Raw genomic sequence first — 16,799 nt, 5'->3', positions numbered from 1 at the left:
TGTCTGGCCTGTTATTGCAGGGCATTCAGGTCCTGTACAACTGCAGCGAGGGCTTGGTCTGTATTTCAGACTTGTTTCCTGTGGGTGTTGTACTACATACCTTCTGAATAAAATCCACAATGGTTTTCTGTGGTTTTCTGCATATGTTTTACAAGGCTTGCTGTATTTATCTCCGGCAGCTTTTGCTTTTTTTCCACGCCAGCTGCGCGGCACTCGCAGCTTGCTCCCGCTTAATATCGTCATGCAAAAATATGAACAGGTTGACAAAATCATGATAAAAGTAGAGGGTCTTTTTATGAATCGCTAATGGCCTATTCTTAGAAAATTCAATGAAGCTTTTGAATTGATCCCCCAGGCCAGAGCCCATGTTGTTCCTTACACACCGCGCAATAGTAAAGTGGCGCACAAGTGAAACAGACTGTTCAACAGAGAGCAGGCAGAAGCACCACTGTTGCCAACCTCTCAGTAAGGAAAGCAGCTATTTACTGTCCTAAAAGAAAACAGAAAAAGGGTTTTAAAAAAAGTCACTAAATTTGTCACTGTTTGCTTTTTGGAAAAAAAGTCCCGGGGGGGGGGGGGCCTGAAGAGCTGCTAATTCCAGGTTGGCAACACTACACAGCGCTTCAATCACGCAGTTCTGACCAACATTTTTTAACTATTTGAAAAGCGTACATCAGGTGTTGCCACCCCCCGTCGTACGGTTTGTACACTTTGGAAAGTGTCAATATTTGCGATGATCCCTTAGTGCGGCCTGGTACCAAATGACCACAAACCGGTACCGGCCCTGGGCCCTGGGGTTGGGGACCTCTGATTTACAGTTTGAACCAGGTGAAGGAGTACAAAGGCACCTTACTATCATGGTCTTGGGTCGTTGATCCTTGTGTTTTTGAATATTTGGACTTTCAAGTTTTATTTAAATATTCAGTGGGATTCTTGATTTCCTTAGTGTTATATTTTCTTGAGTGAATTTCATCTACTTCTTAGTTCCCAGTTGTGTTAGAGTTTAGTTCTCCCTCAGCGTCCCATCCTCTTACATCAATTTTCCTTTATTAAGTTCTTTTGCATTTCTGTTTCCCTGTTTAATTACTTTTTCTCACTTCCTGCTTTATTTTGAAAGTTAGTCATCCCTTATGCCTTGCTTCTAGATAGATAGATAGATAGATAGATATAGATATATATAGATATATATATATATGCAGAGTCAACAATTAATATTTAATTTTAATCCACGATAAAATGGTGGCTCTGCATTTCATCCAGAGTCACCATGGGCCCCTTGGCTGCATCTCTGATCAGTGCTCTCCTTGTTCGGCCTGTAAGTTTAGGTGGACGGCCTTGTCTTGGTAGGTTTACAGTTGTGCCATACTCCATTTCCGGATAATGGATTGAACAGTGCTCCGTGAGATGTTCAAAGCTTGGGAAATCTTTTTATAGCCTAAGCCTGCTTTATACTTCTCCACAACCTTATTCCTGACCTGTCTGCTGTGTTCTTTGGACTTCATGATGCTGTTTACTCCCCAATATTCTCTTAACCAACCTCTGAGGCTGTCACGGAGCAGCTGTATTTGTACTGAGATTAGATTACACACAGGTGGACTCTTTTTAGTCATTAGCAGTCATCAGGCAACTTCTGAATGCAATTGGTTGCACTCAGAGAAAAGGGGGCTAAATGCTTTTGCACACCGCACTTTTCAGTTTTTTATTTGTAAAAAAATGTTTTGAATCATGTATAATTTTCTTTCCACTTCACAATTGTATACCACTTTGTGTTGGTCTTTCACATTAAATTCCAGTGAAATATATTTATGTTTGTAGTTGTAATGTGACAAAATAGGGAAAAGTTCAACTAGTATGAATACTTTTGCAAGCCACTGTACATGCACATACACACACACACACACACACACACACACACAATTTTGCTGTGTTATGTTTTAACGTATGTGTGTGTCTCTGTCATGAAACATACTCAGTAATGAGGTTGAGAAGCCACAGCCACGCCCCTGGCAGCTACAGGTAAACAGGGAAAGACCTAGGGGACCCGAGACATCCACAGCCCAACAGGAAGTCATGAGACCTGCAATCACACATCTCGATGACATCCGCAAGCACACCCAAGAACAGGAACGAAGCTCACACACACAGGAAATTAAAGCAGAAATGAAGAAATACAGTATTACATAGTTTTCAGGTGTTCAGGTGTCATTCTGTCACTTTCACTGGCGTGATGATCAGCAGTAAATCATTCTTTTCTGACCTGCTGGTGCAGGGGCTGAAGAATGGCCTCACTGAAAATGTCAGTGAAAGTGTAGATGTGGTTTGTAGCATCAATATTGTAGAAAGACACCTGCAAAGATGAGAGAACACAGATACAGTGTGATTACAAAGACAGAAGAAAAGAGAAAATGCACAGTTATGTGGAATTAAATAATAAGACGAACTCATTCAAATTATGTAAAACAAAGTTTCCACAGCGCACCTATAAATACATCATTTCAGAAATTGTGTTTAATTTAAGCAATGAAACTTGAATTACTCAATTTTTTTGCATTGATCTTTTTATTGAACCATTTAAAACAGTGTATATAACAAACAGTGTATACAAATATTACTCAAAGATAATAAAAAAGGAAAGAAACTTGTCACACCCTGTGGATAAAGGTACCGGAGGCCTTCATGTTACCCCAGCTAAACTGGATTAGTCCGTTTTCTCATTATCGTGGATTAAAGTTCAAATATGCTCAGCAGAGAACTATGAGTGCATTTCATCAGGTGCTGGGAAACTAAATTGAGAGGATATACTGCTTACTTACTTATTACTCTCATCATTACATTCATGCTCAGTGAGTAAATGATTCTTTGGTGACTTTGGCTGTCAGTTAGAAAACCCTACAGATTTGTTCCTGTGTAAGGGACAGAGAATGTCATATTTTAGTGCCAGGAAAAATTTTTCATCTCTGAGGCCGTAAATGAGAGGACTTAGACATCTAGGAGTGAGATTAAACATTATATAGTTGAAGTACCTGACATTAATATACAACATAAAATTAGTCTGAAGGACAGCAGCTTCTATGAATGGACACCACAGCTGGATGAGACACAGGAGCAGCTGGAAAGCATGAAGAACCACTGTTCTGAGCCCTTTGTGGCTTGACTTTTTGTTCTCTCCTGATGCAGCTTTGGCCACTTTCATTATTTGAATGTAGGAGAAAACAATGACAATGCACATAATCAAGAAGTAAAACTGACTTATAGCTGACCTCAGATGACCCTGCCAACTGTGTAAAATGAACATTTCCACAGAGCAAACCCGGTACAATCTGAAGAAGCTTAAGGATACAGATGCAAAGAAGATTGACAGAGTCACAATACAGGGTACAGAGCTGAGCCCATGAATGATGAGGATGCACCGCAGAGCGCTGCGTATCGAGCAAAGCTCTCCATGACGCAGAGGCATACAAATGGCCACATAGCGCTCCAGAGTCATTGCTGTCAGAGTAACTGGTGTGACAAAGATATAAACAGATGCCACTGCAAATATAATGAGGCACAACCACATCTGTATAGAGACATTTAAAAAGCTTAAGATCAACAACAGATTTGTAATAATTAAAATGAGGCAATCAGACAGTAATGTGACAGCAAATAGGATGTAGCGCATGGATGTGTAAAAGGTGTCCTTCATGAAGAAAGTTATGATCAGCATAAGGTTAATGCAAAGGAAAAGTCCTACCAAAACCTGAACTATGATCACTTGGTCATTGAGCTTTCTCATTAAGGATCCACCAGCAATGAATGAGCTGTTGTCACCCATGTTTCAGTGTAAATAAACCAAATCCAATCCTGCTTTATTTATAAAGCCCTTTAAAATCCCCACAGTACACAGTGCACAAAGTGCTGTACAATAAAACAATAAAATGCATAAAACAACTCAATAAAATGCATTAAAATACCTAAGAAATACACGATATATGAATATAAAAGAATCTTAGGCAGTGCTACAACTCATCTATTTTTTTTGTCTGAAGTGTGTCATTTAGAAACACTCGTAACATCTGCAAATGCTGAAATTCTCTTTAAAAAGTACACAGATACATTATTGTGATACAGATATAGATATATAGACAGTTACCAATCTCTTCTGACACAAAATGCTTTTTTGTGGATGCTGTCTTCACCTGGAAGATATATTTATGTGTGTGACTCTGAAGGGAATAGTACTACAATGTTGTCACCACAACGTACTTCATGTCATCCCAATTGGATTAACTAAACTTATTAATGGAAAAAGTTTGTCTGACAGAGTTTGGCTTCTTTTATTAGTTTATGACAACTGTTCATTCAGATAAAATTTAAACAAGTAAATGTTGTGTTTTTTTCCTTGGTTTGACTCACTACTATCAGTACTTTTTTAAATTAAATATTAGAGAGAGAAGCCCAACGATCATAACAGCTCTGGATGAGAGTGGTGAGGAAGAACTCCTATTTAACAGGAAGAGACCCCCGGCAGAACCACATTTTTATAGGGGCAATGATCTGTTGTGGCCGGTAAGGGGGTGAGGGGAAGGAGAAAATAAAAAAGGAGAAAGCTGAAATTCCACAAACAGACAGGACAAAAGATTAAGGGACAGAATATTTAGAAGTAGGGGCAGGTAAACACATAGGGATTAAAAAGAGGGGACTGAAGGACAACCCCTCATCGAAAGTCCTGTAGCAGTTTAGAGTAACCAAGGGATGGTCCAAGGTCACCTGATCCAGCCCTAACTTTACATTTATCAAAAAGGGAAATTTTCATTTTCCAACAGGACTTGGCACCTGTACACAATGCCAAAGCTACCAGTACCTGGTTTAAGGACCATGGTATCCCTGTTCTTAATTGGCCAGCAAATTCGCCTGACCTTAACCCCATAGAAAATGTATGGGGTACTGTGAAGGGGAAGTTGCAATACGCCAGACCCAACAATTCAGAAGAGCTGAAGGCCACTATCAGAGCAACCTGGGCTCTCATAACACCTGAGCAGTGCCACAGACTGATCAACTTCATGCCACGCTGCACTGCTGCAGTAATCCAGGCAAAAGGAGCCCCAACTAAGTATTGAGTGCTGTACATGCTCATACTTTTCATGTTCATACTTTTCAGTTGGCCAACATTTCTGAAAAATCCATTTTTTTTCTATTGGTTTTAAGTAATATTCTAATTTTCTGAGATACTGAATTTGGGGTTTTCATTAGTTGTCAGTTATGATCATCAAACATTTGGAATATATCAGTCTGTGTGTAGTGAATGAATACAAGGCTACGTTCACACTGCAGCCTGAAGTGACCCAAATCCGATTTTTTCGCCCTCATGCGACCTGTATCCGATCTTTTCATTCCAGTCTGAACAACACAGATCGGATATTTTCAAATGCGACCCAGCCCTTATAGCTGACCTCAGATGACCCTGCCAACTGTGTAAAATGAACATTTCCACAGAGCAAACCTGGTACAGTCTGAAGAAGCTTAATGATACAGATGCAAAGAAGACTGACAGAATCACAATACAGGGCACAGAGCTGAAATTATTGTAGGGTCTTTATCTTATGTAATGTAAAGTGCATTGAGGTGACTGTTTGTTGTGATTTGTAAATAATTAATATTGAATTGAACTGAACTGAACTGAGAGAACTCCCACACTGAAGGCTCTGCCTCCCATTCTACTTTTGGAAACCTTAGGAATTTACAAGAAGGCTGTAGTCTAACTGTCCCCTGAGAGCTGTAAATGAGAAGAAGGGTTTTAAGTTCAAATCTGGATTTAACTAGAACCTAACGAAGTGAAGTTAGTATACTCTGTACAGGCTTTACAGGGGGCTTTTAGAAGAGCCTGATAATAAGGAATTGTACAGTAATCCAGCCTAGAAGTAAAAAAAATTAATAAACTGGCATCTCAGAATTACTCTGAGGCTGGATGTTTCATTTTTTTTTTTTTTTAGCCTCACTAGTCCAGTAGCTTAAGCAAGCAAAATTATTGTCTGCATGCTCTGTTGTGCCGAACAGCTTTACTGTGCCAAGAGGAGCTCTATTGTAGGCTCCTCTTATTGGTTTCTTCCTTTATTTTCATTCTTTGTTTCTTTATTTACATATTTAAATGGCATGGCCCAACAACACCAGAGCCAACAGGCAGGAAGCGGCAGAAGAAATGATAGAGAAAAGAACTCTTGTTCTGTTGCTTGTGTGTGTGTGTGTGTGTGTGTGTGTGTGTGTGTGTGTGTGTGTGTGTGTGTGTGTGTGTGTGTGTGTGTGTGTGTTTGTGTGTGTGTGTGTGTGTATGCGTGCATGCGTATTCTTGTGTGTACTTGATAATGAGGTTAAGAAGCCGCAAAAACGACCCCCTTCTCATCCAACATCAGTTTCTGACCTCACAAATGTGCTTCTGGAAGAATGTTCAAAAAGTCCTGTAAACACTCCCAAACCTGTGGAAAACCTTCACAGAAGAGTTGAAGGGGTTATAGCTGCAATGGGTGGATGGACATCATATTAAACCCTATGGATTAAGAATGAGACGTCACTCAACTTCATATGTGTGTGAAGGTAGACGAGCGAACACTGTTGGAAATAAAGTGTACATCAGGAAAAAAAATGTGTTTAGTTTTAAAACTTTGCTGCATGACTGTTTACCTGTCACCAGTTTCACTTTGAGACTCTCATCGGGGAATTTCGGCTTGTTTGTCATCAGCTGATGTTTTCTTGAATGCAGCCGTAATGATGATAATTAGCCGGTTGTCTTTATCCCTTTGTGTAATAATAATCTCCACTGAAACTCATTAAAAATGATCATTAATTGCATCATTAATTATTTAAAGACTGCTCTGTTGACTGGCTGTTAATGAGAACACATGTAATGGGAGGTAAACAATCTTAAAGTTATTAGAAAAACTAGTTAAAAACTTAAACTGATATTGTATAAATTTATTTTTAAAATATACCCCTTACTACTAAGTCAGGGATCTTGTCATTTATCGAACACGTCACTGGGTCATTACGTTAAAAATCAAATCTGAAATACCTGACTCCCTCAGAATCAGCCGAGTTTTTTTTTGTTTCGTTTTTTATACAACATTAATCTATTTAATGAAGGTATGCAAAATGTTACATGTATATTATGAACATTTTCAGAGTAACAGACCACCAGACTACATCAGGTTGGACCCTTGTATGTTCTGAAGTACAGAGGTTAGCTACATGAAATTGCTGAAAAAACACATTTAAGCTCTGTTAAAAACAGCAATCAAATCAATTTGATATCCACTCCAAGAGTCATGATTAAAACCAAAATCTTATTTTTTGTTCAAATTGTTTTAAGCCAAATTTGTGCATCGTTATACTGTGATGTGTCAGTTTTGATAGGCAAACCCACCACTTTAATGTTTATGTATAGAATGACAAGAATGCCCTTTGAATGTTCCATCTCACATGTGTCAAACTCAAGGCCCGCGGGCCAGATCCAGCCAGCGAGATAATTTCATATTACTATTATTAATGGCCCACCGGTAAATAGCACTCCCACCACTTAGACTACAAATCCTGTGCATTAACTTGTTTTCCCCTTGCCAATGACATGTTGATCAGTGGTTGGTGGATTAAAACATCAGTCAGCACTTTTTACAGTGACATTTAAGTTACCCTGACCCCTAAAAATGGCCAAACGAAAAGTGGACCTGTTTGCTGACATCAGCGGTAAACCCGCGTCCATCTGGACTTGTGGGACAGATGCAGAAGAAGATGCAGAGAGAGACCTGCACAGGTGAGCTGACAGTGTATCACTGCATCACACACCAGGAAACGCTGCACAGAAAAGTCTGTAATACAGATTTATAACTTTCTAAGAGGCAAAGTTATAAATCACCGTCAGTTTCTGTCTTTTCTGGAGGAAATACCTTCTGAATTTGGTGACGTGCCTTATCACACAGGTGCAATGAGCTGCCTAAGGAAATTTGGCAGTTCAGGGAAAGTAAAAAAGAAATGGAACAAGAGAGAAAACTAAATAGTTCGTTGTTTCTTATTTTTGGAGTTTTTACTGTTATCACATCATAGTTTTAATCTGAAAAACGTACAAATTTTCCATCCATCTATCCATCCATTTCCTTCTGCTTATCTGGGGTCGCGGGGGCAGCAGCCTAAGCCCAGCCACCTCCACCAGCTCATCTGGGAGGACCCCAAGGCATTCCCAGGCCAGCTGATAGAGATATAATCTCTTCAGCGTGTCCTGGGTCTTCCCCGGGGCCTCCTCCTGGTAGGACATACCAAGAATACCTCACCCAGGAGGCATCCTAGTTAGATGCCCGAACCACCTCAGCTGGCTCCTTTCGATGTGGAGGAGCAGCGGCTCTACTTTGAGCCCCTCCCGAATGGCTGCACTCCTCACCCTATCTCTAACGGAGAGGCCAGCCACCCTTCAGAGAATGCTCATTTCTGATGAGATGAGATTCTGAGGCCACCAAGGAAGAAGCCTTCCACCACATGGCTATGCCTAGAAATTCTTTCCATAAAAATTATGAACAGAATCATTGACAAAGGGCAAGCCTGGTGAAGTCCAACACCCACAGTAAACAACCACCACAGTACCAAGTCCAACTTATTGCCGGAAATACTGACCAAGCTCTCACTGCGGTTTTGCAGGGACTGAATGGCCCGCAACAATGGGCCAGACACCCCATACTACCGCAGCACTCCCCACGGGATACCTGAGGGACACGGTTGAATACCTTCTCCAAGTCCACAAAGCACATGTAGACTGGATGCGCAAACTCCCACGCACACTCAAATATCCTCGTCAGGGTGACGAGCTGGTCCAGCGTTCTGCAACCAGGACGAAAACTGCATTGTTCCTCTTGAATCTGAGGTTCAACTAACAGACGGACTCTCCTTTCCAGCACCCTGGCATAGACCTTACTGCTGATTAACATATTTTCAGTTTTCGACTGTTCAATAAATGTTAATCGTGTTTGACCTGCAACTTACACTGTGTATTCAGTTTTGACTTCTTCTGTGATTGCGTTTGACACCCCTGCACTAAAGACTATTCAAAAGGACAAGACACAACTGAGAAAATCAGGTGAAACTGTGAGCGTGAGACAGGGGACATAAAACTAAAGCACAAGTACCAAAATACTATCAAAGTAAAGACAAAAGTTTCATATACAAATAACATGAGGGAAGTGGAAACTATGGCCAAAATTCTAAAGACTAAACTAAGAATCTAACTAAGGAAATCCATTACAAAAATAACACAAAACTCCAAACACCATACGAAGGAAATATAAACTCATCTAAGGATAAAGCAACAAGCAGTGCACACCAGATAAATACAAAGGAAAACACAAAGGAGAAAAAATAAACAGTAAGCAAACTAAGAATCAAACTGAACATAATAAAGGATAAAAAACGCAAAATGCTGGATCCAAGACCCGGAACCAAGACACAACTGGCCAACCAGTTACTTGAGCTTAATCTCTGAGAGACTCAGCTTTCAGAAAACCCGATTAAAACAGCAGAAGAAGATTCAACAACAAACAAGGCCTGAAGGTGATTATAGTGAAGGCCTCCGAGGCCATCACAAGGAAAAACACAAAGCATCTCCTGATGTCTGTGATTAGAAGACTTCAGAAAAATTCCTCACAAAATTAAATACAATTGTGTTTCACTACATCTGAACTGTCCGCTTATGTTTGAACCCCTAACCTTTCGTTAGGAAGCAGCTCCTTCTCTAACGAGCTTAGCCTATTCAAATTAAAGCCGAGACGTGCACACCTGATTTTATTTCTCATTAAATGAGACAAAGCATGCAGCCTGAAAAACATGTACTTCTTAGGCCCACTGTGTGTAAGAGCAGCTGGATAATGTAGTGGCAACATTAGGGGCTTTGAAACAATAGGATTAACAAGGTTTGCATCAGGTGTTGAGGAACCAGAACATACTGACGAGAAGTGGGCTACTGCATTTAATCATTAGTTATATCTAGATTAATGTCAAAACAACTAGTAGCTCAGTGTTCCAGCATCTGCAAGAAGCAACAACAGATTGATGAGGTACAGCACAAATACTATGGCAAGGGGGGAGCCAGGTCAGAGGTCAACCCCACACTCCGAGATTGAGTACCAAACCCAGAGAGCAATTGGTAATGGAAGGCCAGAGCAGCTGACCTGAAAGAGAAGATCATGGACCCTCTGTGGTTGATTACCAGGACTAAATGAAATTTTACTAGAAGCTTTTGCACAGTGTTCACATTATGATTATCACAATCCACAATTAAAAATAAAAAAAACTTATGACACAAAGGACTAAATAACTAGGAAGGACATAGTAATTTCATATGACTCCATGAGGTGCAAAATGGCCACAAAAGGACAAAAACACTTCTTTTAGGATGGGTGTCTTCCTTTAATAGCTTTTAACTTGTCTGTCCCAGGATCCAGGGTTTCCTCATTTATCTGTGCCAAATGAAAATCTTAACCCTTTGATTTTAACATAGATTCATTCATTACACTGAAATGTAATTGCTAACCTTTCTTACAGGGAGACGAAAGACAAAGAGAAAAGTCACAAACCACAGGAAAGTGAGGGCACATATTTAATGGCTTACAACTCATAAATAACAATGCATGGACAGAAACGGGAGAGAGGTGTTCAGTGCATGTTGCTCTTTCACCACAAGAGGGCAACCGTGCTCAGTCTTTGCCGAGTTTTCGTTTCATTGTTGGGTTAATTTAAAGGTTCGAGATTGTCCAACACAACACACATTATGGTCTTGTAGAGAAAATAAAATGAAGATAAGAAATTAACAGTTACACAGAAATGTCTTTGATGAACAGTCAAACTGTAGTGTTACCAGCACCAGTTAATACCTTATAATTCTATTCTCTGAGAGCTTTAGTACGTAGTTTCAGAGTTTAATCATAAGGGGTAAAGAATCAATTATGGTTGATTTCTTTAACACAGAGAAATGCTCACGATCTCAAAGGACTTTCAAGTTTGGAAAGTTTGTTTTTTACGTGCAAGTCCGTTAAAGCTCAGTTTAAGCACTTTAACACTTGATACATGGGAATATGATATTTCTATAAATACCTGTGTCTGATGAAATTAAAGGTTAGAGATGAACAGGTATGAAATCACCACCCACTGATCAATAAGTTCTCTGGAAAATAGCGTCACCATTTCTGGAAGATCCCTCGGACCTCTGTGCGTGGAGAGAAGTTTTTTTAATCACATCTAAAGACACTATTGAATATAGATTCTTATACGCACCTTTATTCCTGTAGAAATTCCACAACATTATAGCCGCACATCGTAACATCACAGATTCATTTTTATTTGTTTGTATTGTTTTTTTCTTATATTGTGACAACCCAACGACAATAAGAGCCTAATTCTTTGCCTAGTTTTAGACAATACAGGGAGAAAACAAGAAATAAGAATAAGAAATGCATGGCAACAAAAAAGCATTTTATTCATTAGGTTTAAAACACAAATTATTCTTTCCCTGAAGCGCCGCTGTAATTTGCATCCTCTCACTGCCATTAATGAGCAAAAAAGCTATTTGTCATTACAATGATGCAACGTGTTTGTTGTTTATAGATAAATACTGTGTAGCGTTGACAGCGTTATAAATAAATATGTACACTGTATTGTAGCTATAGCAAGCATGTCGCTTCTCGGCTTCCGTAGAGTTCTTTGTTTGGTGACGTAATGATGGTTGTAGTGCCGGAGCGACATGGCGGCGCTCAGGAGGGGTACAGCGTACTTCAGTTTCGTTAGGTAAGGTGTGAATTAAGGTTAGATAAACATAATACTGGCAAAATTTGGCATTTATTTTACACACGCTAGGCTGAACTAATTTCCTCTTGAAAAAAATGCTTTAATATGGGAAAATCGAGGTGTTGTGTTTGATATCAGTGTTAAGAATGACAACAGGAAGTCATGAGTCTTAAAGTCATAACACATCTACGCTTAGATTTGCATCATTTTTAATGACGCAGCATAATTCAAAGTGACTCAATAAAAATACATTGATTTGAAAACTAGCTTCAGTTTTGTCTTGTTTTCTGTTTTGTTTTGGTGACTCTGTGAGCTTTGGTACCTGACAGACAGGTGACAACGTCATGGATTTCACCGGAACTGGCAGGCTGCCAGTGAAACTGTGTTTTGTCTTTGCAGGAATTCCGCTCGTGTCCTGTTCAGCAGCAGAAAACCTGCAGTCAGTAAACTGGGAAAATGGACAAATGTTGTCTACACAGGCGTAGCATCTTTAGCTGTGGGCGCTGGGCTGTGTGCTGTACCTTTCAAACAGGTGAGTCTGCCCCACTACCTGACCAGACCAGACCTACAAAGTTTACAGCAGTATATCTGCTACTACATGACCAACAGTATGTATTAATCTTTTGTGTGTTTTCTGCAGGTTGAACCCCTTTCTCATGACACCCTTATCAGAAGAGCAGCCTCTCTGGTGACAGATAGTTCAAGCACGTTTCTCTCTCAGGCCACCTTAGCTCTAATAGACACCATCACCGAGTACTCCAAAGTAAGTCTCAATCTCCAGAAAACTATTTCAAGTGTATTGTAGCCATTTCACCAACACAGTTCATAGGAATTTGTATTTGTGTGCTCACACATTCCACAAGACACATCCAAAAGTACACAATGCAGCACATGATACAAAATACAAGTGCATGTAACAGATCAGCCTATAAAGTAGTGCAGTGCATCAGTGTACCCTTCTTTAAAATGCTTTTTAGTGTAATGAGGTACAGTCCAGCTCGCAGAAGGGAACAGTCTAAACTGCAAGAAGTTCAGCAAATGCTTAATACATACATATAAGTTTCAGTGCATAATACATTCAGATTCTGTGATCACAACCTGATGTAGGTAAACTGAATTAATTAGCAATTCAGTGCATATTTAAGTGTTCAAAAGCGTGAAGGGTAGGTACTGGTTCAAACTAAAACTAAATATGTTCATGCTGCCCAAACAATTATCACCTGTTAGGGCATGGACACGGGATCTCTGTGGCCATACTCTTAGGTGCTGGCAACAGATCCTTTGTGTTTTGGGTCCATCACCTAATGCAATCCAAGGTGTTTGGGGGCATCATGTTCTGTTTTGTTAATGGTTATTTGTTTTATTTACCTGTGAGCAGTGGGTTTCAGCAAATACGGTTTTCCTCCTGTTGTGTTAACATACCTGATTCTGTTTCAGTTGCTTTGCAATTCAGTGCAGTGTGCACCAAACCAGTTTATTAAATACAATATATTGAGAGTAGAGTGGCACACTTATTGCAGGCATGCATAGGTATTTTAAATATAAAGCTGTAAATACACAACACGTTCTTGCCAATAAACCGGTGGATCGTGTGCCCTTGGAACAAATGCATAACTGAGGTATTTTTTGACCTCTGCAGTGGCATCGGCGGTTGCACTGTGGCTACTGTGGGTTTCACTAACCCAGCTGTCAGAAAGTTCCTACAGACTGTTGACTTCTCTGCTGTGGTTGCTGCTGACACTCCTCCTCCTGCTGCAGATAATGATGACTTATAAGCTTTGTGGGAGTCATCAGCTTTGTTCTACACTCTGTCGATCAAACCCAGAAGCAGCAGAGAAGCCGCCTGTCGAAACGGGGGGGGGCACCAAAACCTCAATTAGATGTCGTCACGTGATGTGGGCATTTTCAATCACGCTTTAGAGCAGAGTTTCGAAACATCTGCACATCAGACATCTAATTTCTGTTCCCCCCAAATAAATAAAACAAAACCACTAGCAATATGTTTAACTAATGTAATGTAGTGGTTAGAAGCTGCTTTTCTGCTTCAGTTTATATTGAAATTATGTTGAAATGGGTTGAACATGTGTAGAGGAGGGATAGTTGACGTACTGGGCAATGGATGAAATGAGAAAGCACATGCAGACTGTTGGCATGACAGAAGATGATGTTGGGGACAGGGGAAGGTGGAGGCAGATGATCTGCTGTGGTGAAGAGTTTGTTTTCAAATAGGCTTGAAAGGCACAGAAACATAACATAAATTTTAGGTCAGGAAGCATATATATATATATACTGTATATATATATATATATATATATATATATATATATATATATATATATATATATATATAGCGAGAAAAAACTTTTTTTTTTTTTTTTCCTTTCCATCAGAAAAGCTATCCTGGCTAGGTATAGGCCTGAATTTATCAGCTACAGTTCTTTGAAAAGTCTTCCTACTATAGAAAATTATCCTGTGTGCTACTGTGCCTTAATTGTTCTTACATAAAAATTATACTTACACTCCTTGTGCTTGTTCCAGGCTGTGCACACACTCATTGCTCTACAAAAACGATATCTGGCCTCACTGGGAAAACTGACCCCTGCAGAGGAGGATTCAATCTGGCAGGTGATCATTGGCCAGCGTGCAAAGGTCAGTGTGTGTTGCTGTCTTTGGTTAAAAGTTTTTGAATCAAAGCATTTCTGTTTTTCATTCTTTATAAATGTGATCACAGAGTTGCAGATGAGTAGCTATAGATCTATTTGGTTTTGTAATTCCCGGCAGGTTAACGACAGACGGGAAGATTGCAGGCATTTCGAGTCAGTCTGGTTCACTGCGGTGAAGCTCTGTGAAACAGCAGCTGAGGCGGCATACACATCAGGTGTGTAAAAAAAAAATGTGAGTTATTTGGCCTATGTGGTAAAACGGTCGGGTTGTGGCGTTGAGGCAGGTTCTCTCAGGGTTCATCTTATTGAAACTTTGGCAATTGTCGTTTGTGGCAGTTTCTATTCAGCTGCTGTCAGTGTTACACTTTGATCGGCGTATGGATCATTTGCTGTCACTCTGCAGACAGCCAGGTTTTTGCATTTAAACAGAATAGAGATGATGGACAAGGGGGTCTGCTTAATGACTACACCTGAACTGGAAGGGGTGTCATGTGAGTCTTTGAACTTTGTATTTGTGTATTCTTTTTTTCAGGAGCTGACCATGCTTCTGTCACAGCAAGGACAAACATTGAGGTGGCCCAGTCACAAGTGGAGGCGGCACAAAAAATCTCATTAGATGCAGATAAGAAGTTGGCTGAGACTAAAGTAATGGAGGTTGAAAGGATGGCACAGCATGCTGCCTCCTTAGAGAATAATGATGAGGAAGAGGTGCCTGAGGCTTATCTAAGAGAAGACTGAAATAAACATCCACAAGTATCAGACAACAATAACTTTTTATGATCCGTAATATGTTTGGTTTGGTCGTTTGACTCATTTGTTCAAACTTGTGTGCTTATATCAACATAAATCTCTGGAAAAGAGAGAAGGTCATCTCAGTCATTAAAAGGTTCTTTGAAGAAGCAATTTATTTTTGGTTACCGACAGATTGTGAACCAGCACAAATCATTTGTATTATGTCAAAACTGATTGCAATAAAGACAAAAACACAAAAAACTGGTTTTGTACCTTGGTGTTAATCCACTAAAAATGCTTTAAATTTCTGCTAAAATTGGATGGAAAACAATGTGTCCACTTTACATTGTTGCCAAAAGTAATTGTTAGTTTTTCAAATGAGATGCATGTCTGCCAACTGTGTGAACAAAATATCCCCTGTGGTCATCGTGAAAATGTTCTGTTTTCTAAAAAGACCCGAAGCAAACGCAGTCAACACGGTGAAATTGTCCAGATTGAAAACCTTCTTTTGCACATTACAATAATTCTTGCATGCTTTGTTTTGGTGGTGCAGCTGAAATCTCTACAGATTCCCACCCGTATGAAAACATCTATAAAAACAGTGTTGCCTTGCTTGTTATTTGTATCTCTCTCTTTCACTCAGCAGCTTTACTTTTGCTGCAAATTACCCATGTCCTGATTCTCTCCAGTAGAGCTTTTAGGCAGGTTTCCAAGCCGCCGCCCCCCCCCCCCCCCCCCCCCCCCCCCCCACACACACACACACACACACACACACCCCCAACCCTCCTTGCCGGTCATCACTTCATCTACAGCAGCAATCTTTCCACGCTGCCACTGAACGGGAAAAACGACATGACCATACCTGTGGAAAGCATTAAAAATCTTTGAATTATGATATTTTTAGGCTAAATTTTGAAATGGAAAACAAGTGACTTCACAATTGGAAAGTTCCCGGACAGTTAAGACAGTCAAACTTAAAAATGTGATGAATGCAGAGTGACCTCACTTGCGTTTGAAGAGGTTTTCCTTTGGATCAGTTTTCTAAAATGAAAACTATAATTTACAATTTTAGAATACAACTCATTTTGTTTATTTATGCTTTATGCCAGCAGATGGCAATCTCAGTCCACTATAGTTTCTGCTTCAGCTGGATGCATTGTATTTACACTTTCACATCATGTCACAGGTAATTTATCTACGCAAGATACAACTCTTATTTTACTCCATCAGTTCCAACCAGTATTGATTTGTTTGGGGGGGGGGGGGTTTGTTTGTTTGTTTTTTGTTAATGGTTATGATTAAATAAACTGCACGGCATACCTACATTTACATTTTGTCCCTGAACCAGCGTGTGCACATATAATGCAACTATGTATGAATTTGAATTAGTTTGAACTCTAAACACTTCAGTTACTTATATTCAAGTCTTAAAAGATGTTTAAATATTGAGGGGTTTTTAATAATATTTTAAAGACATACACAGTTATTACCAAATCTGCATGATTTAGCTTCATCCACAGTCCTCTTAATTTCACATATACTTTCTAAAGGTCGATGCATACTACAGAGGTCATTTCATACAGAGCTCATTATGGAGGAAACCTACATGGA

At 39.8% G+C, this 16,799-nt stretch overlaps 2 protein-coding genes across 2 annotated transcripts; one reads left to right on the top strand and one right to left on the bottom strand.

The window, feature by feature from the left end:
* Window positions 1-1,956: 1,956 nt before the first annotated feature.
* On the bottom strand, window positions 1,957-3,814 carry LOC115790391 (odorant receptor 131-2-like). The gene is made up of 3 exons (XM_030744227.1): window positions 2,894-3,814; window positions 2,258-2,347; window positions 1,957-2,010 (listed from the first exon to the last, which is right to left on the bottom strand). The coding sequence occupies exons 1-3, from the start codon at window positions 3,812-3,814 to the stop codon at window positions 1,957-1,959; spliced, it is 1,065 nt and encodes a 354-aa protein (XP_030600087.1).
* Window positions 3,815-11,705: 7,891 nt separating this feature from the next.
* LOC115790675 (diablo homolog, mitochondrial-like) lies at window positions 11,706-15,441 on the top strand. The gene is made up of 6 exons (XM_030744551.1): window positions 11,706-11,793; window positions 12,193-12,325; window positions 12,434-12,556; window positions 14,332-14,442; window positions 14,575-14,671; window positions 14,989-15,441. The coding sequence occupies exons 1-6, from the start codon at window positions 11,750-11,752 to the stop codon at window positions 15,192-15,194; spliced, it is 714 nt and encodes a 237-aa protein (XP_030600411.1). The 5' UTR covers window positions 11,706-11,749; the 3' UTR covers window positions 15,195-15,441.
* Window positions 15,442-16,799: the final 1,358 nt, after the last annotated feature.

The sequence above is a fragment of the Archocentrus centrarchus genome, chromosome 13, assembly GCF_007364275.1.
Source record: "Archocentrus centrarchus isolate MPI-CPG fArcCen1 chromosome 13, fArcCen1, whole genome shotgun sequence".
Taxonomy (NCBI): Eukaryota; Metazoa; Chordata; class Actinopteri; order Cichliformes; family Cichlidae; genus Archocentrus; species Archocentrus centrarchus.
Note: the sequence above shows the minus strand (reverse complement) of the source record. Positions and strands in the feature narration are given on the sequence as shown.